Source organism: Melitaea cinxia, chromosome 18 (assembly GCF_905220565.1).
Source record: "Melitaea cinxia chromosome 18, ilMelCinx1.1, whole genome shotgun sequence".
Classification (NCBI taxonomy): Eukaryota; Metazoa; Arthropoda; class Insecta; order Lepidoptera; family Nymphalidae; genus Melitaea; species Melitaea cinxia.
The window spans coordinates 4457494-4479219 of NC_059411.1; the positions used below are offsets into that span (position 1 = coordinate 4457494).

Consider the following 21726-nt stretch of genomic DNA (forward strand, 5'->3'; position numbering starts at 1 on the left):
GTAGAATCATCTATAGATAGTCAAAATAATTTTTTTTTTTTTTTAACTCTTTGTGATAAAAAAAACAAAAGTTTCAAAACAAACAGCGATATATAGGCCAATACAACAATGAAAGGTAATATTCTATTTTTGTTTCTGCTGTATTATTCAACATCAAATGTCGAAAGATATGAAAATTATTAACCGCATATTAAAATGTTCATCGAATAGGCTGTAATTTTCAAAAATATTTGTCAATTAATACGATAACAAACGGGCCTGTCTATCATATTATTGTTACCGATTTCAAGTTCTTCAGAGTATAATGATTAATTAGTTACGAACTGCAGCTAATTCCAAATCATTTTATTAGTGTTGCAGTTATTTCAGTTTGCGTATAATACTGCTTGTAATGTGACGTAGTGTTCCAACTTGTTCCTGAAAATACATTAATTAAATGTCTTGCGGGCTTACATGAATACGTGCCCCACAATATCACCTCAGAACAAAGTGCTACTAGGAAATAGCATTGTTTAACGATCTATAACAATTATGTACCAAATGGTTACTCGATAATGGAAGTTGTAGCTGTGACGAAATAAAATCCAATATACAATTAATACCTGGTGCGTAATTTTTTGACGTCATTGCTAGGCAACTCTGTCAAATGATTCCAGTATAAGTTACCTTATACAAATATGAGTAATAATATATCTGTCATTTGTTATTTATAAACAAAATGCATTTACTATTCGTCTTTGACATTTTTTTGTAACTTTTTTATAATTGTCAACATGTCAGCCTATCACAGTCCACTGCTGGACATAGGCTTTCAAAAATTTACATCGAAAACGGAAAAAAAGATAAAGCAATTACTATGATTTAACACGTAAAGAACAAATGATAACTTTGCTGAACTTCATATTTTCATGATTCATAGGTTATCAATCCTAGTAACTCATGTTAAGCAATGTTTTACGTCCAATAATTTATTCAAAAGAACTTTTTAAATATGCTATACAATTATTATACCAAACTATATGTAAATAAATTCACAACCGACTATAAAAACAATATATTCGCTATGATATTCTGTTCTCTTTATTAAAGGATGTCTAGAAAAATATGTCTTTCAAACAAAATATATTTCGATGGCATTTCCGTTTTATTCTTTGTTTTTGAGAATACCAGCATCTGACGATAAATTCCGCTGCAGTATTCGTGTTGAGAAATTGCCAACTATAATTCAATAGAACGGGTAGGGATGTCGACTTTTCTCATTTCTTGTACAATCTGAACTTGAGTCGTGAACAAAACCAAAACGTCACATCAATCACGGAGCGAAGAATGAAATAATGTGAACGAGAGCCAAACATATATTTAATAATTGATTCCATATTCGCTCTATACTATATTCGTAGCTATCGTTTAATATTATATGGCTTCCAAGGTTTAAATTAAATCAACACTTGATATGAAGAACATTGTAACTAATGAAACAATGTTTTCTAACCATACCATCAAAATACTGAGGAGGGAAAAAGGGATCTTTCAATCTGGGAAAAAAAATTTCATTATAATTCAAGATAATCCAGATTTCAGCATAAAAAATTGTAGTATCAGTTACGAAAATAAAAATATATATAATATTGGTCTTCTTTAAACACAGTAACATTGTAATAACAAATAACATTTTTTACTCAAATTTCAACATCACAGCAGCTTACAATATACATTAATTTGATGTTCTACATTATTGGAACTGTTCATAAAATATTTTTAAACTAATACAATCGTATTTTGTATATATTATATCATAGTAACTTGAATAAAACAGCTTTCCGTTCGACGTATCACAACGTGGTCAAGTTCATACTACAGAACGCAAAAATTAATAGTAGAACAATTTACTTCATTACGGATGCGGCTTTATTTAATATAACTTGGCCACTTTTTAAATTCAACAAAATTGTAAAAAGCTCTCCTGAAAACTTAACAAAATCAGATACCTACAATGTTCGAAATTTATGATCCTACATTGAGAAATAGGTCTATGACTAGCTGTGCGTCAGGCTGAATAATAATGTAAAACACTGGGGTACAGGAAGCGTTTTTTTCAGCATAAGTTTTAAGCAATAGTCTTGGTGTAAATGTTTCTCTTCTTTAATGTACCTACTTATATTAAGTAGTAATATTATTAAATAGACTGCTTAAATATGATATAATTATTTTATACAATATAAGAGACTTTTTAAATAAAATTAATAAAAGTTCATATGAATACACAGTTATAAACAACAAATTTAATATATCTTTAAGTCACCAAGGCGTCAAGCTGCGAAATGTATTTTTTTTAAATATATAGACTAGCGCTTGACTGCGATCTCACCTGATGGTAAGTGAAGATGCAGCCTAAGATAGTGCGCACTTGCCTAAAAGATGCCTTCTTTGATTCACTCTTGATTTGAAGATATCCAAGTTATAGTTATTTAGAAAAACGGAAGCCGGGAGGGCATTCCAAATTTTTGCGGTGCGTATTAAGAAAGAGGACATAGGCCTCCATAAGTTCTCGCCATAAGATGCTGCTACCCGTCTTCGGCCTGTGTATTTCAAAGCCAGCAGTTGAATGGTTGGATGGCCACCATCGGTCGGCTTTTTAAGTTCCAAGGTGGTAGTGGAACTGTGTTATCCCTTAGTCGCTCTTACGACACCCACGGGAAGAGAGGGGGTGGCTATATTCTTTACTACCGTAGCCATACAGCGATTTGTTTTGTTGTTTGTGTAATTGCACATTGCTTTGATGATTAGAGCAAGAATGATGAAGATGTTTTAGAGCAAGTTAAAGACTTCATTTTACAGAACGAGAAAACTTGGAACTTCATCACTAACATTTTTTTAAACTTGCATATTTCGTGACAATATTTTTTTTCAAAGCACAAGATCAAATTTAAACGGGACCACAAGACAAGCATCGGTTTTCGACTAAAACAAGAATCATAAAAATTATTTATAAACAATAAACTGCCACTGCCTCAACCTTTTTTGGAAGTCGGTTAAAGTGTCAGACTGGATGTGAATAAGCGTCAAAAACAAAAACATATGATTTGCTTCATAGTGTTGAATAGGTAAAATTGATTACTTACTTGTAATCGTGTTTAGCATAGCAGTGTCCGAGCAGACGGCATTCTATTGCGCTGCACGACGTCGGACCGGGCGCGTCCGTGGGAGCCTTCACTACATAGGTCATGTTGAACCCGAAGACCGACAGTAGTCCGAGAGCACGGAGCTGGGTGCCTTCTAGCCTGTTGAGTGACAGCTCCACCACAAGCACGGGGCTTTGTACCTGTAAAAAAAATAGAAAATAAGAATAAGGAAGGATTACATTACAGCTATATTTTAGATATAAGAAAAATTGTGAATTATACTTTCTAAATTAGGTAATCTGTATATTATTTATTTATTTTTATTTATTTATATACTTAGTTGTCCAACAATATAAACAGTTGTAACAAAAGGCGGACTTAATGCCTAGTGGAATTCTCTCCCAGTCAACCTTTAGGCCAAACAGAAAATATTGTAGTACAGAAAGTATTATATAACCTGTATATTAGTCGGCAACGGAAAAATAATTTTATGATTATATTTGTGTATTCATATTATTTTTAGACGTACACAGATATCTAGTCAATATTTGTTTTACTTTAAAAATAATTAAAATCAAAACGTCTCTACGTATGAATATGGCCAAACGAAAAAAAAAAAAAAAACATTTTTGGCAATAAAAGGATTTCTTTGTATGGAAAAAAAATAAGTTAGTGTAGTCGTACATTTATAAAGTAATTTCAATTTATAATTTTGAAAAAAGACTGACTAGTGTAAGTTACCTAGCAGTTTTATTTCAAAAGATTCGTTAACATAATAGCTTAATTATTTACAAACTGTACTTAATATTAAATATTAAATACATTTAGTCTAGAACGAGATAAGTTTACTTTAAATAGATTTAAATGACACTCGTTTTATACAGCTTCGTTATTTTTTATAAGTAAGAAATAAATTAAGAATTTAATCCTATACTACTGAGGAACACTACTGAGGAATTATCCGGATTTGCTCTTTTTACATGTGCTTAGGCGAGCACTACCTTTAATATGCTAATTCCTTCTCTAAGTTACGACGTACGACGGTATGACTTATGTACATTAAGTTTAATCTTTTGCGAATGTTTGGCATTTCATGTATAACGAATCGGATTTACTTTCCCTCTAAGATTAAATTGAACAAAAATATTATCTGTACGATTTTATTTTTGTGTTAACACATTAGGAATTCTAAACATTTTTGTCGACCGACCCGATTATCGACCGACACGGTCAGTCGGTCACGCGGGTCCGATCCCCGCTGGAGCGGTCAATTTTTGATATGATATTCAAAAATGTTTAAAAATATTGTCATCAAAATACCTCTATCACTGCAGTATATCTAGTTTGTTTTTATAAATATACGTCTGAATAATTCCACCGTAGATTCGGGATCTAATTCCACCGTATTATTTTTAATCGTCAGTTCATCATCAGTTCAGCCTATTGCAGTCCACTGCTAGACATAGTCCTCCCCAAGTTCGCGCCAGACATCCTGGTTTTCCGCAATCCTCATCCAGCCTACACCGGCGATCTTACGTGGATCGTAGATCCAACGGGCCGGAGGACGTCCTACACTGCGTTTGCCAAGACGCGGTCTCCACTCCAGGACCCGTCTGCTCCAACGGCCATCGGTCCTGCGACACAGATGACCAGCCCACTGCCATTTCAACTTGCTAATTCTGTGGACTATGTCGGTTACTTTTGTTCTCTGCGGATAGTCATTTCTAATCCTATCTTTATATATATATATATTTGTTTTAATCATTTATGATATATTATAAAATAAGTAATTTTGGAACTTACTCTACTAATAATTATCAAAAAAATTGGTTGTCTGTAAAGTTGGTTTACGGGCGATAGTTTAACGTGACAACGTCATAACAAAACATCTCCTCGGACGCATAGGCCAATCGAGTGGAAGAGAGATAGATGCAGCGCTAGCGTACAATGAGCGTGACGGGATGATGAGCGTAACGGGACAACGAGTCATCTTTTTTCGTGCATGGAGCCGGCGTTCATCGATTTATGTTGTCACGTCAAAATAAATAAAAAAACATAGGAACAAAAATTTGTTTCTCTTGTCCGTCTAAATATAGCATAAACGATTAAAGACAAGCCTTTCATAAGAAATCGTTAGCGCACGAGCGGACGGTAAGAATTTGATAAAAATAATATTAATAGGCTATGAACATAATTCAGAGGAATAGTGATGAGAATTCCCCGTAATATCGCTAATGTTATAAAATTGTCCATCCCGAGCCAACTCCCGACAGACCTACATTTACCACTATACTCGATCGACCGTAAAAGTAGCCTTGATAAAACAAATTATATTTTCCCGTTTTTATTAGAGAGCCCTTTGCAACTGGGCCCTACCCTAATAGAGGACAACGTAATAACATATAGAAAACACATTTTATAGAAGAAAAAAAAAACATATAAAAATCTACCAGAGGTAAATTCAGCTAAATTATTTTTGATGTAGCAACAAATATGAAACATTAAATTACCTTTCGCAAACAGTATAATGTAAAATAATTTAACATTGAAAATGATTCACTACGAATTCGAGATACAATGAAATTATTGCTCGAAGTTTTCAATTTAATTATAACACACAAGTGAATATTCAAATACAAATTAAGATAAAGACTCAAAGCTATAAATAATGTGTGTTCAGTAAGTCTTTACGATATCAGGTTACAAGCTCCGAAAACGACTTCTGAAGTTTCATTATTAACTACACTTTGTTCTAATACGTTCACCCCGTACATAATTAACGACGCTTACTCGTTTGTCATAATATTATAATATTACGAGTTGTTCTTGTTTGTTAATTGAGAACATTTTGTTTATGATACTGTTTCTCTTAAATTATAATGAATTTTTTATAATATACCTTCATAACGCCTCGATAAACTTGAATATGTTTAGGAATTTAAAAGTTTTTTTTTATAAATCGCGACGTTCGACTATGACTGTGTCTTTGTGTGTGTATATATATGTACTTACTACAATAAATACACTAATACAAGTGTGTACAAAAAGCGGGTTTAACGAATGAAAAAACATAATTGATTAATAAAGTACAGTGATAATTACTATTTTTTTTTTTGATTTATCGTTTCGTCATTTGTTGTCTGCGAATACAGAAACAATTTTATTGCATTTATACATATATTTTATGACGTAACAAAAGTTTTACGCTTCAGCCTGTAATATCCCACTACTGGGCATAGGCCTGTTTCCCCATGAAGGATAAGGATCAAAGCATAATCCACCACGCTGCTCCAATACGGGTTGGCGGATATATTCCCTACTATGAATAACGATCACTTTCAGGTGTACATGATAACAACCGGGACCGACGGCTTAACGAGACCCACAAGGACTGCACAAGTATCTAGACCACGGCAAACACCTGTATGGTCAATAGACAAAAAAAAAATTTTTACTTAAATACGAAATATATACAAGGGACCTGGCTACTAATAATTAAGGTCCTCAATGCTGTATTCTCGAAGTATTTTAAGTTAGTCGATTTTACATTTTCATAGAATTTATAAGATAATAAGTATATTTTATCTAAAAAGCATAAAAATAAAAGTCTCTAGAACGGAACAAATAATAAAATTCATCCTATCACTTTTCTAATCTTCAAAACAGTACATTAATTATTCAATGAATATGAAATGACATTTTTATCGTTTTCCTTTTAATATCTTTAAAGTCTTTAGTTTTCGAAGTTGTTGTAACAACGAAATATAATTAATATAGAAATCAAGTTATATTATTGTACATACTAATCATCATCACACTCATCACTTCAGGCTATCGCAGTCCACTGCTGGACATAGGCCTCCCCAAGTTCGCGCCAAAAATGGCGTAAACTCATGTGTTTTGCCCATAGTCACCACGTTGGGCAGGCGGGTTGGTAACCGACACACACGTATGACGTCCATAGTAATGAATCAAGAATATTATTTAAATTTTATAAAGTGTCACAATTTAATGAGGTTTATTTTTCATGAAGTAAAACAATAACTGGTAACCAATCTTATAACTGTTTTAACAATTGAAAACGGAATTAAAAACTGTCGCCCTAAGCAATCAGTCTTTTTCAGCTCCAGCCACCTTTCATTTAATTTTTCCCTCGATCTTTCATTTTCGGTGCTATAAATGCAAAGGGGCGACGCAATCCCGTCAGAATGATTCTGAGGCCATTACCGCGGCGCTTCGTTTGCTACCGAATGTAATTCCTCTGTGACATAAATGCTCTGAATTTCCCACATTCATGGTGTTTTAAGCAATTTGTGTCTCTCTATAATTTACTAATGCGTGAGTTGCCAGTTTCAGTCGTGTTTCAACGACAGATCTGTGGTTCATCATTTGTCAGCAATATCCCATAATATTTACTTTCGATAGCTTTAACAATTTAAGTAGATTTTATATAATTATGGTACTATTAAAACAGCATTCTTCTTCTTCTTTAAAGACTATGGCTCCATCAGCTTTTCGCAAAACAGCATTGAATTAGGAAATTACTGAATCTGTCAAAACGCGTATCGCTTGTGTGTGATGTTTTAAGAGAATAGTATGTGATCCTCATGGGAAATCTCTTGAAATAGAGTTGATAGTTTTTCCCTTATTTAGATAACGTATCTTTTGAGAGATTGTTTTTTTTTTGTCTTGTAAAAGAAGTGTTTGTACCTGATGTTCCATTCTTCACCTGACCTTTCTTAATTTGATCTGTACTGCTGGGAATTTCCAAAGACTTGCCCAACTCATATTTTTTTATTACTTTAGGAAAGTCTAATTGGCGTTAAGTATTATCTTTATGGAGGTTATCTTATCTGTGTTTAAGATGATATAAAAAGGTTAATCCGTAGTTTTACTGTATCATGAACATATTGAATGTACCAAATAATTAAAATTTTAATATGTACGATTTTATTTTTGTGTTACCCACACATTAGGAATTCTAAACATTTTTGAATATCATATCAAAAATTGACCGCTCCTGCGGGGTTCGAACCCGCGTCTCCGACTGACCGTGTCGGCGCTCTAGCCAATTAAGCTATGGAACGTTGTACCCGCTAGAGCGAAACTTTTGATATGATGATTTTTATTTTCGGTTTAAGCTGATTTCAAGTTTCTTCTAGTATTTTTTTTTTACTAAAATAAATCGAAACCAATTTATCTTACAATAAATTGTTTTAGTTCGGGTTTTTCAAAAATGTATCTATACTAATATAAAAGGAGAAGAGTTTGTTTGTTTGTTTAAACGCGCTAATCTCAGGAAGTATTGGTTTGATAGTAATTATTTTTGTGTTAGATACTCATTCACAAAAATGGCTATAGACTATAATATTTTGGTCCACTTTTTCTCAAATAAAAGCGAGTGAAACTGCGGGGTACAACTAAATTGACATTCACATTGAATCAAATAAATTACGCAATAAATAATATCATGTATCATCATCATCATCACTGCCTATCGCAGTCCAATGTTGGACATAGGGCTCTCAAGTTCTCAGCAACATAAAAATAAACATATTTAAAGAATTAAAAAAAAACTTTAAAATAAAACTATATTTTTTCACCTTGAATACAATCTAACAAATCCGCTACGACTCAAATCTGCAAATTAGATGCGATTTAACGGCATCAAGTTTAAATTACCTCGCCGGCTAGATCTAAAGTATTCGAGTGAATTCACTTTAAGATTTTCGAAGATAACCCGAGACTAGTTGTTCGAGGAACGAGTGTTTTAGATTCTGTTAAGAATTTAAGACCGAAGAAGTTTTAAATCTTCGCCTATTTTGTGATTCTCTTGTATAATAAGGACACCCGTTGTACTCGTATTTGGTTTAGATTTATTTTATTCTAACCTTATAAGTATATACTTTATGTGTTTTATTTATTCTTAGTAATAGTTTAGTACTTTTTAAATCAATTTGATTCTTTCTTTTCTCATTATGTTCTTAATATATTAACACTTTAAATTATACATTCTATACTGCATATTTTACAACGTGTAAGTAAACATAAAAACACACTTAGATTAGGAAGAAACATTTTTGCAATGACAAAAACAGCCACTTGATCTTGAAGGAACCTTCGTCACCTCGACACCAAAATGGCCAAAACAACAACACTGCTGTAAAACTTGTATTTCAATTTTTATTTCTATTGTATTGTGTAAGTGAATAGCGTTTATCTGTTCTGCGGCAAACTGAAACTGACTTTCCTTTACGCCATTAAACTGGAGGATTAAGTAAACCACATTAGTTAGAGCATCGAGGAACGCGGATTGTGGTTGTTTTCAACTTTAAACATTGTGGCGCGGCGTAATTGTTATTTGGCCTTTTTTCTAATAACCTATTTACTTCAGAGAAGTAATTAATTTTTTTTTAATTTAGGTGGTATTTTATTGCTGTATCGATTTTATTTCAAATATTCTTTAATATAAAACTTTCCTGATAATAACGAACATTAAAAAAAAATATATCCAATTTGTTGCAGTCGCTTGAAGGATATGTGCGTACATACATTTTGAAGATTCAATTTCATTCGTATAGCTTTAGAATAAAAAATATTCAGGTATTTTTTTTATGTAAGAGATATATCCATAGACTTATTAATGCCCGTGCTTTTGTTTTTACTTTCCTGCAACTTAAGAAAACATAAGAACTAGTCTTAGAATCTCTAAAAATCGACGCGAGTCCACTGACGAAGACTATTCTATGCTAAAAGTGCTATTTTTTTTTTAAATTATATACGTGCATACCTATATATATTACACTAAGTATACTTATGATTTTATTGTACATATTATTTTATTATTTTTATTATATTTACACTTACTTTCTACTAAAATGTATGTACACTAATTTGCTACTAAAATGTATGTACACTAATTTGCTACAACACTTAACCTATGTGATTGTTATTAGGCTCTTTTTTTTAATGTATAATTAATCCTATCTTATTAAGTACATTATAAAGCCTTATCAATATGATTATATTATTATTAGTCATGTCCTTTTCATGCGAGAGGTTGTCTGGAAGAGATCGCTCTTTTAGCGATAAGACCGCCTTTTGTACAGGTCTATATTTTCTTTTACGGTGTAAAATTTTTCTCTGATAGTGTATAATAAAGAGTATTTATATTGTATTGTATTATATATTATCATATAACTATACTACAATCCATTACATTTATTATTTATGTATTACATTTATTGTTTATTTTTTATCCAGGTAATTTGGTATTTAGTAATTAATTGGCTATCTGCGTTGTGAATTTCATGATAAACTAGGACACTAGAAATGTAGTGGTATTATATAGATAACGTCAATTTAGAGTTTAGTATTCCTGGGAGGGTTTAAAGAAAATTGAAAAGCGTGCAACGTTCGAGATGACCGGTATTAGGTGGTCTGAATGTAATGAATTGAAATATGTACTTATGTATGTACTTATGTCTGTAGTAAAGTTATATACTATCTTATTTTTTACACATGTCATACTTGGTTAAATCATTATTATTGCAATAATAATTTTTAGCAATTATGTGAGTGTTTAAGCAAGACATGACTTAATTTATCTCTATATACATTTATACAAATAAAAATGAATGTTGCTAAGCGCATAAAAAACAAAAAACTAAATTAATTTTTATTATTAACTTTTGACAGAACGAAGTCTGTCCGGGCAGCTATTGCATAATATTGAGTTTTTTTTTAAATAGAAATTGTGGAGTTTTTTTGCTGAATTTTCTCTGCAAAATCTACAGTCCGAATCGGTGCGAGGGGGTGAGCTTCACGTTAACTATAATAATTTTATTAAAAACAATATAATAATAATTTGTAAAACAATAACTTTAAACTTCGACTTGAGTCATCGACCAAAACATTGTTCTTAATTATTCAGCGGAGTAGTAGTTCTGTTCTATTCTATTTTCACAATTAAACACTGACTTCAAAATCATAGTGGATGATTTTCAGTTTTTTAAGACTTAAAGTTTTAGAGTGATGTCATTTTTTTTTAAAGTTAAGTTGCCTACCTTAGGTTAAACTTTTTTCAGAAATGAGGTCTTACTGACACCAAAAATATTGTAAGATTACTCTTTTAGATTATGTATTTGAATGTAAATATTATTCGAAAATTATCAAAATAAATTTATAAATACACCATTGATACCATATCAATTAAAAAAAGTCTTTCCTTTTAGTTGTTACACGTCCAATATATTTCATTGGGTAGCTTCGATTATGACTAGTGTAACTGACCTTTTTATTTTTCAGACCAATTACTACCAACGTTAGTCGGCAGCTACAGATTTATGCTTTCAATTTTGTTGGTTGCTTTAGGACGAAAATTCACAAAAAAAAAGGTACTTGAAAAATAAGATATGCTTTTCCATTTATTGTTAGTTTAATTGATATGAATTGATTAATATTTGGATTACTAACGTAAAAATTTTTGGAAAATTGTTTTATATTTTGGTGGCAATTTTTTTTAACCGACTTTAAAAAAGGAGGTTACTAAATTCGACAGTATATATATATTTTATGTATGTTCAGGGATAACTTCGCCGTTTATGAACCGATTTTGATAATTCTTATTTGTTGGAAAGGAAATATTCAAAGTGTAGTACCATGATAAGGAAACTAGGATCAGATGATGGTATTCCAGATAAATCGAGGGAAGCCCTCAAAAATCGTAGTGACGACTAGTGCGTTTGTTAGTTTTTTTCATCTAATTACGTTTTATTACTTGCCGATGTAACTGAAGTCGGTTTTTTTCGTTTGCGAGCAAAATATTTAGAGCTCAGCGGTCATAAAAAATCCAGCAATCTCAACAGTCACGGGATCAAGCCCATTTAATATTTGCAGTACCAACAAATATCCGTTCTTTGTTTGGGTTGTACACGTAGCTTGTGCATAAATTGTAAACTTCTTTTTATGTGTACAGTAACAATAATAATTTATTATTATTACTAAGCAAAAATTTAAGGCCATATGCGCCCATTGTAAGGAGTGTAATAAACACCTGATGATTATCGTTTGTCTTGGTAGACAAATGAGTGTGGCGGATTAAGCACTAACACTTTTTTACAGGAAGAGGTAGCCATTTTCCAGAAGTGGGACGTTTGCAATCGCTTTAAGGTTTAATACCTGTTCCTATTACTGTTCATATATTTGTTGCTCTTTACTATTAAAAAAATAAATAAGATGTAAGTGTAAATATTATATATGTGTTCTAAAATTTTCTATAATAATATACAGTAAATAAAAATTTAAAATATAATTATATGTTTGAAAATAATGACAAGAAAAGGTTTTTCAGGCGAAGGTTGAGTTTTTGTTAAAAATTAATCACCGTGGAATTTCACGCGAAAAGGTTCGGAGGTTATTTTCGGTTTCTCCCAAGAGAACGGAAGCGTACGCTATAATTTACGTTTTTTTGCGGAATATCTGCTAAAATACGATTTTTTAAGAAAAGAAACGTGAAATTGCTATGATTTTTTATTCTGCGAAATATTTCGTGAGAAAAATAAATTTTCTCTAATCCCTTGTACTTTTATACAGTTTACTTTTTTTTTAAAGAAAAATTGAAGGTTGACAAATATATTGGACCTTAATGGAAGGCCTCTTTCCATTAAGTGAGAGTCCCTTTGTATAAAAACTACAAATGTGAAGGAGAACCCTATTTATGGTCCATTACAAGTTAATTTTAGGGTCCCATACTCAAATATTGCCCAAAACTTTCTAACAATCCCATCTAATATAAAACGGTGATTTATGCTGTCCGTTTATCATAGAAGCTGTATAAAAAGTAAAATTTATTAAAAATAAAATTATATTGAAAATAATCAAAACAAAAAACATTCAATAAAAATGTATAGTTGGAATAATCGAGGTAATTTACAAAAAAAATTAATTATAATGAAATTGAAAAATTAACGGGGTCTACGAATAATCCTTTCAACACGTTCTTAAACAACATAGTATGAAATATATTGTATATTACTACGGAATACTTCGAGTGTAAAGTCCGACTTTCATTTACTAAAGTTTAGGGTCCGTCCTAATAGTAAGTGTTTTGTTCTAATCACATTATTTCGCATCGTTAAAATATTGCATAAAATTTACACAAAATACTTTTACGGTTATACAATTTTTTATTGTATTTATTTAACAATTTATGATATTTACACTATTGTATGAGACATGTGCAATGAAACTCCTTCGAGCTGTGTCGTTCGATCATTTCTTGCAACCCGGGTCGATTACGACCCATTTGCAAGATGATCGAGTCAAAATGACTCGATCGCGCGGCACTGTGAGGTTGTACCGTACCGTACGGTTGTTTGACTAAAAGGCTGACCCGCGTCAAATGAGCGAATCTCGTACAGTAACAGTTAACCCTAATAACTAAATATGCATAAGACACCATGTGAGATGAAGTCTGCTACTGTGGTATTATGTTTTATTCTAGAACTACTAATTAAATTATAACACAATTTAATAACGAAGTGCTTAAAACGCTGATTTTAAAATAACCAAAACAATAATTTTACTAATTGTCACGTACGAGTGCAACCATCCTAAATTTGTAAACATCTCGATAATATTTTATATTACATTTTAATTTTTTTATTTTTTTAAACTTTGTTGTACACACAAAAAAGAAGATACATTTTAGAACGATTAGATATAAAAACAAATAATGTATGCAAAGGCGGCCTTATCGCTTCAAGCGATCTCTAAAGGTTGCCTGGAGGCAACCTTTTCTTCCAGGCAATCTTTGAGTGATTATTAAGTTAATCTTTTCTAACATTTCAATTGAAGAAAGGTTAAAATTTAAATCACAGATCATATAATACTTTACTTGGGTTAAATACAATCGTATCTTTTTGAGATCTGTGACCCGATCACTCGCTTACGGGTTTTGATCGTATCAAAGTGATTCGATCAATCTTGACCGACACAGCTCTACTTATCCTTAAAAGAGGTTTCTTCAAACTTACCCAAAAACGAATAGTTACATACTTAACGGTTATTTACCTTACTATGTAAAAAATTCTTAAATTAACTATAAATATACAAATATCTTTAACACACGCACACAGTCATCTGTTTCTTAGATAAGCAACTTAGTTATTTTGTTATAGGTAACAGCTGATTGTTATAGCTACATTTTAAATAAAATAACCAGGCTTGGAGTAGTTGTCGAATTTCCCCATCTATAAAAAAAGGTATCGAACTCACAACTCCCAGAGCAGAAACCATTACAAACTACGCTAACGGGTGATTTTATAGTAGACTAGCTGACCCGGCGAACTTCGTATCGCCTAACACAAACTTTATCGTATGGTATTAAAGTTCAAATTGACTTTTAAGTATTATCACAAATCTTTTGTATGGGAGTATAGAAAAGTGTTGTATTAGACTTTTTCAGGATTTTTTTTTTGAATTTTTCTCTCCGTAAGAACCATCCTCGTACTTCAAGGAATATTTTAAAAAAAGAATTAGCGAAATCGGTCCAACCGTTCTCGAGTTTTGCGCTTAGCAACACATTCAGCGACTCATTTTTATATTATAGATATACATATATAAACACCCCAATTTGTTTTATACAAAGATAGGCTTGCGTTTGACTACTATTTCACCTGACGATAAGTGAAAATGCGGTCTAAGATGGAGCACGCTTACCTAGAAGTAGTCTATTCACTCGCGAATTAAAGATTCCCAGGTTATAGTTTTCCGGAAACACAGACGCTGGTAGAGAGTTTCATTCTTTGGCCGTACGGATCAAGAATGTACTAGCAAATCGTTTTTTTTTTTTTTTTTTTTTTTTTATAACGATATATATCCACGGGCTTATAATGCCCGTGCTCTTGTTATTCCAATTATTTGTTTGTTACTCTCGATACCTTGGCACCTACATATGCAACTTAGAGACTAATTAAACTAAGCTTAGTATCACTAATCCTACGTGAGTCCACCGACCAAAATTTAAAGTTATGCTATCTTAATTTACTTATATATATAATTACTACTATTTATTATTACTTTTTCCTTTTCGTCACTTTTATCTTACAATTGTCCAGGGGTAGAAGCTGTGTACATTTCTTGAAATTTTTGTATTTATACTGTTATTTTTATTATCTAAGTTTATATTTACACTTATATGCTAGTTATCATATATTTACACTTATTTCCTAGTTACCTTATATATACACTTATGGCCTACTGGCCTACTTACAATATACACTTAGCCTAGGTTACTGTTAGTAAGTTTTTTTTTTTTTTTTTTCGTTTTTTGTTTCTTTTTTATATATATTCTTATATATTTATCACCATATATGTATTTTTTTTTAAATTAATATTATATAATTAATCTTAATTAATTTGTTACACATGTTAAGTATAAATAATTTGTACACGTTATGTTATATGTAATTAATCCTATTTAATTTAGTAATTATTATTTATATTTATATAATTAAGCAATTTATTACAAATTAGCAAATCGTTTAGTGTTAGTAGTAGTTAGTTAGTAGTAGTTAGTGTGTGTAGTTATTATATATAACCAATAAAGTTCAGCTCATACAGCTTAGCTGCAACAAATTGTGAGAAGACAATTCATACAGCCTCTCAAGTCCGAAACTAATTTCAACCATTACGTTTAAGATCATTAGGCGAAACTCGTAAGTCCCGTTGTACCATTGTCTTCACAAGGCAGAGGTATTAGGTTGGTTCGAATTTCCGAATAAGTTCATTTAACGGTTTGGTTTAAGGTCTTGTATTTCAATTAACTTATAAAGGAAATTGTCAATTGCTGCAGTTCCTCTAGTTTTTTTGACTACACTCTAACATAACTGAGGTTTTTTGGACACTGTCACGCTTATGAGTCTATACTTTTTTTGGCTCGTTAGAGAAAAATGATGACAGTAAACTTTTACGATGCGCGTGTACACCGTCACAATAAACCGATACCCTGAAGTTAGATAATAAGAAGTTAGCAATTTAAAGTTAGCAAGCCACATTTGTTCCTGTTTACAAAAACACTAACTACTATTTAAGTCTTAATGACTAACGCAGAATAAATAGTTGTTTATTACACGCACTTGGTAATTTTATTAAACTATTTTTACTTGTAAAGTAGTCAAGTTTAATGCTAGTTTGAACATCGATTTGATATCGGTTTCAATATACCAAATCTGCAAATCATATTAGTTTCAATGGTCTTTGACTCACTGTTATATGCATTAATTAATATCAAAGCTCTTTGAATACGTACAATTAATATTTCCATATATATTGCCTGGCATGGTCACAGGCAGTTGAAGCTTCATTACAATTTTGGCAATGTTCGAACAAAGAGCAGAAACTATAGATGGCAGCACGTTTATAATTTAATATTTAATCTCCAACAGGACGCGAATAAAAATTGGCCTTTTGTGAGTCATCATCCAATCTTTTCATTACTATTAATACTTAAAATTACATGTTTTGGACACTGTTTTGAAAATAAAGATAAGAAAATACTAATATACACATACACAAGCCTATATGTTTATCTTTCATAAAAATGTTACCAAACTGAAGTTTACTTTATCTTAACGCTTCAGCCTGTAATATCCCACTGCTGGGCACAGGCCTCTTTCTCCATGTAGGAGAACAATCAGAGCTCAATCCACCACGCTGCTCCAATGCCACCTATTCTAACAAATTCACTTAATTTACCAAATTAATGAACAGCATTTACGTTCAAATTGGTTTACTAATAAACACAATACAAACAATACAAATAGTTTCACTGTCGGTTTTATAAGCAAGTTGAAATTGCATTCCCATTCACTGAAACGTTAGACTGATGGGGTACAGATCATTCAAACTGACTGAGAGGCGTCAACGCGACGAATTCAATCCATTCGTCTGACGGCAGAATCATTTGTTGGAATATCACGTTCGCACATTGATCTTGAATGTGACTGTGTAATCTATCAATTTTCTGTCTGATGGATGATTATGTTTTTCTTCTAGATTCTAGAGGAAGTACGCGCAAGAAAAGTACAATGTCATATGTCAAGTTTTCACATACATACATATTTCACGTACATGATTATAATCGCGAATGTTGAAGGCCTTACACGAGATATTAGACATATAAGTAACTAGCTGTTCCTCCCCGTTTCACCTGCGTAAATTCCGATCCTGTCAGAATTTTAGGATCTAGAATTCAAGATCATCAGCTGTCTACGTATACACTTTCATTTAAATTAGTTAAGTAGTTTTTATGTGAAAGACTCTTTTGTTACCAATTGCTTTAATTGATTGACTTAATTTTAATGGGGGTAGGTACATTGTTCAATTGTCTGTTTCAATTGTATTATTAATTTTGAGTCTTTTTAAGAACGTTTTAAACCTTAAGTATATTCAGTAGTGGAAAAATATTTGTAGGTGTAATTTCATACTGTGGCCACATTATTTAAATATAGTTTTATTTATAATAATCTGAATAATTAACTATTAAAAAGTATGTCTTTAGTAACAATTAAAAAAAATACTAAGGGCTTGTTTCATCAGTTGTGGATAAAAATTATTCTGCACATAAGTTACGAATTGACTTAAATATCACTAGGTAGAATAGGTCACTAGGACTTGTTAAAAGGTTACACAAATTATTCTCGCTCATAGTTAATATATTGATGTTATATAAACCATGTGTTTTATTTGTAAATAACATTATAATTAATAGAAAACAGTTTTCAATTGAACTTCAAAAGCCATCACTTCTCGCAAATGATCAAAAGTTATCCTTAAAACAATATTTACGAAGTCAAACAACTTTCCACAAAGCGACGGAGTAAGTTTCATAAAGATAGTCAATTGTCCGCACGAAATATATTACGCAAGATAAAAATATTTTATTTATAAAAGTGCGGCGGAGTGTATGTAAGCTTGGCTTTTATTTTGGCTCAATTTCAAGTAAAAATAGCAATGGGTAAATCGGAAACAATAATGCGTTAGGTGTCTTCGCGTGAGCGGTTTCTGTGATGCAGTTGATTCCTCTCAAAATTGTCAACGAATTCTTGTTGTCTTTCGACAATATTATCAAATGTATTTTAAATTTTCATAACATCTCATATTATATCATATTTTACATTAGTTTAACTCCGATAAAAAATGCAGTTTGAATATTGATTCTATTATTTTTAATTGGAAAAATCCAATATACAATTTTCTCAGTATTAAAGTTGTTTTAATAGTTAAAGAAGGTTTTAGATAAAGTCGGTATGTTCATATTCAAAGCATTTAATTATTTTACACAGAAATAAAAATAAAAAATAAAGTCTAACAGCTTTCTTGAAAAATCTATCAATAATTATTTCTATGTTATTTAGTGTTTTGACTGGGAAGTCTTAATACACGCACCATATAGCCTCGATCTTGCACCCCCAGATTTTTATCTGTTTCGATCTCTTCAGTATTCTTTAGGTAGTGTAAAGTTAACACGAAGAGAGGACTGTCAAAACTACTTCTCACGGGTTTTCAATGAAAAGTCTCAAAATTTCTACAGCAACGGAATCCTGTCACTAATACTTACAATATGGCGGCAAGTTATCGAATAAAATCGTACTTATATATTATTACTGATGTAAATAAATTTTATAAAATCTTACCTTGAATTTCTATATAGAATAAGAAGAAACTTTTTCCCCAACCTAAATAATAAAGCACACAAAAAGCGCATCAACCATAGTTTCTTTGTAAAATAATACATTGTCACGCTTACCAAAAAGTGAAGAGGCGTTGTTATTTCATTTAATTTTCTTACTCAAATGTTATGCATGGTATATTAAACAAATGAATTTAGTAAAATAGACAGAAGCATGCTTAATTATGCACAGAGTATAGTGTTTAATGATACAAGGTGGCATAATGTCTATGCGTCTCTTTAGTTTGCACATTAATCAGTTGATTATGGAGCTCAGTAATACTCTCGTCTGTCATTTCAATGGCGTGTGTATAATATTACCTCCACATAGAATAATTATAGTGAAGCTGACGATAGATGCTCTTGTGCAATATATGTATTAACTATTCTGTGGTTCGTGGGGCCCACAACACTACTAAAAGTGGAACTAATTTTCAAAGCCGAAATTAAGTGTTATTCAGTAGCGCCATCAATTTCACTCAATTATACTTCATCTACGCGAGACACGTTCAAACACTTATCTGAGGTAGGTACGCGGAAGAGGTGATAATTTAGATATAGAGGGGAATGAAAAACCCTGTTGTTTTATGCAATATGTAATAATGCAAGGTGTGTTGTTTATACAACTTTGAGCTTATTTTTGAAGTAAAACTTCTTTACGAAGGCTTGACTTGGGGAGTAAGCTGGTGAATGCGTGACGAGAGAAAAACGAAAAGAGTGGTGGTGGGCAACACACATGAATTCACGCATTTTTGGCGCGAACTTGTGGAGACCTATGTCCAGCAGTGGACTGCAATAGGCTGAAGTGATGATGTGATGTGGTCGGGCGAGGCGAACGGAATTATAGAGGCTTGTGTGTTATTATCGTTGTAGTTATAATTAAAAAAATAGATATTTTGAGTGTGTTCGAAGTAAGGATAGAATTCGAAGTCTTTATATTATAAGACACCCTAAAACTGTGTGTTCCCTATTCTGTGGAAAAAATGTTAATCTTCTTTTGTAATACACGTATGTTAGACCAACTCAGATTGCTATCTGAATGGAAAACTAAGTCGAGAAAATAGTTCAGGTCGGGTCGAAATGGAAAATGTTAAGACTTGTACTTTGTAAACGCGGCTTAAGCTGGCATCCAATGAAGCCGAGGAACATTTATAGATATTATCTTTATATTGTGGTTTAGTATTTAAATCTTTTGTTTAGTTGTAGTAATTTTTTTATAAACTTAATACGAGGGTAACATATATCGCTCAGTGATTTTTATTGATATTTGGTACCAAGTTTATAATTTAGTACAGAGACAAAATATCTTGTCTCAGAAGTATGCAAATAATGTAGAAAAATGAAAATGAATTCTGTTTGAAATATGGATTTTTTTTTTTATAATTTCGGTAACATATTTTATTTATACCTGCTGCTATACTATACCTATTATAATACAAACAAAAAATTTAAAATTTTCGTCCGCTAATCTAAACAGATTATTATTATGCGAACTTGGGGATGCATATGTCCAGCAGTGGACTATGATAGGATGAAGTGATTAATTGAATTTATAGCTTATCGACTAAAATGATATAATGACTATTTCTGTAAAACATTAAGCTACGTCAACAGGTAGGAGCGTGTCTGTTGTGTTACATAATTCATCTTTGAAATATCGGTGCATGCTTTATTTTTTTTCAGTTACAATAACCTAAAATACAGCACTGAATGGTATTGTATGCGAATGGAAGGAAAGGTTTAGTGGTGCATATGGAGGTGTCAGGTGAATAATGCATATTGCATCTCCGTCTCTCGGACTATGCAGTCTTCAAACTTCCGAATTTTGTGTACACAGGGTAATACAGTGAATCTACGTAGTACGTATGTAGTTACTTACATGTTTATTGGAAATTTATAGTGAGGATTCAACGTGAGCAGATGTGATCGAAGAAATTTTAGAATAATTTATTCCACTCACGTAGTAAAGAGGTGAAGTTACAAATGTTCACAAGAAAGGCGCGGATTCTAATTTTGAGTTTGGTGCCACGTTTTTTTTTACAAAGAAGAAAAAATGTACCTAAATGGATTGAATATTAAACCTAAGAACAATTTTCAACGTTTTTACTTCTAAAATATTGTATTAATTTAAGCCCGTAACTAATGTAATCTTAAATGTTCTTTCATGAAAGGAACAAAAATGAGTGAATGACTGACTATGAATTTAAGACATCAACACTTTTAAGGTCCTATTAAGGAGACTAGGTCCAAGAAGGAGTTTGGATAGTACTAAGATGGTCGCTGCTGATTTCCGGATTTTACCCTTACAGTAGTGGCTACTCTTTATCTTACTCCTTAGGTAATGTCCCTTAAAACTGCCATCAGGCGTACTGGATATAAGTATATCACGATTCAGTCTGTAACATCCCACTGCTGGGCATATACCCTTTTCTCCATGTAGGAGAAGGATCGGAGCTTAATCCAACATCTGCTCCACTGCTGGTTGACGGATATATTCCCTATTATGAGTAACGTCCGCTATCAGGTATCTATGATAACAACTGGGACCGACTGTTTAACGTGCTTTTTGGGGCACGGTGGGAAACCCACAAGGACAGACAACCAGACCGGAAAAAATATTTGTACAAATACAAATATCCTTTTTCCGAGTGGGAATCGAATCTGAAATCACCGGTTTGTGAGCGCCCACACGCACCACTACACCAGAGTGATGGATGGAATTACATATAAACAATAATTAGTTACTTGCATATTCACCTCACAAGTTTAAATCACATCGACACGTGGGAGTCTTTGAATTCTAGAACAGAATAGAACATCCTGACAATTCCGTAGCTAAGCTACGAAGTACGCTGGAACCCGCAGAAGTTA

The 21726-nt window shown here is 32.0% G+C and overlaps 1 protein-coding gene and 1 long non-coding RNA gene across 2 annotated transcripts in view; both read right to left on the minus strand.

The window, feature by feature from the left end:
* LOC123662288 overlaps positions 1–21726 on the minus strand; it is a 236682-nt gene that overhangs the window by 35446 nt on the left and 179510 nt on the right. The window contains exon 2 of the mRNA XM_045597150.1: positions 3123–3322. Coding sequence (XP_045453106.1) covers positions 3123–3322 — 200 coding nt within the window. The remainder of the gene's footprint in view (positions 1–3122; positions 3323–21726) is intronic.
* Positions 12113–20186, minus strand: LOC123662290. Its single transcript, XR_006744471.1, has 3 exons — positions 19953–20186; positions 15346–15352; positions 12113–12124 (listed from the first exon to the last, which is right to left on the minus strand). It is a non-coding gene; the product is annotated as an uncharacterized LOC123662290 (long non-coding RNA).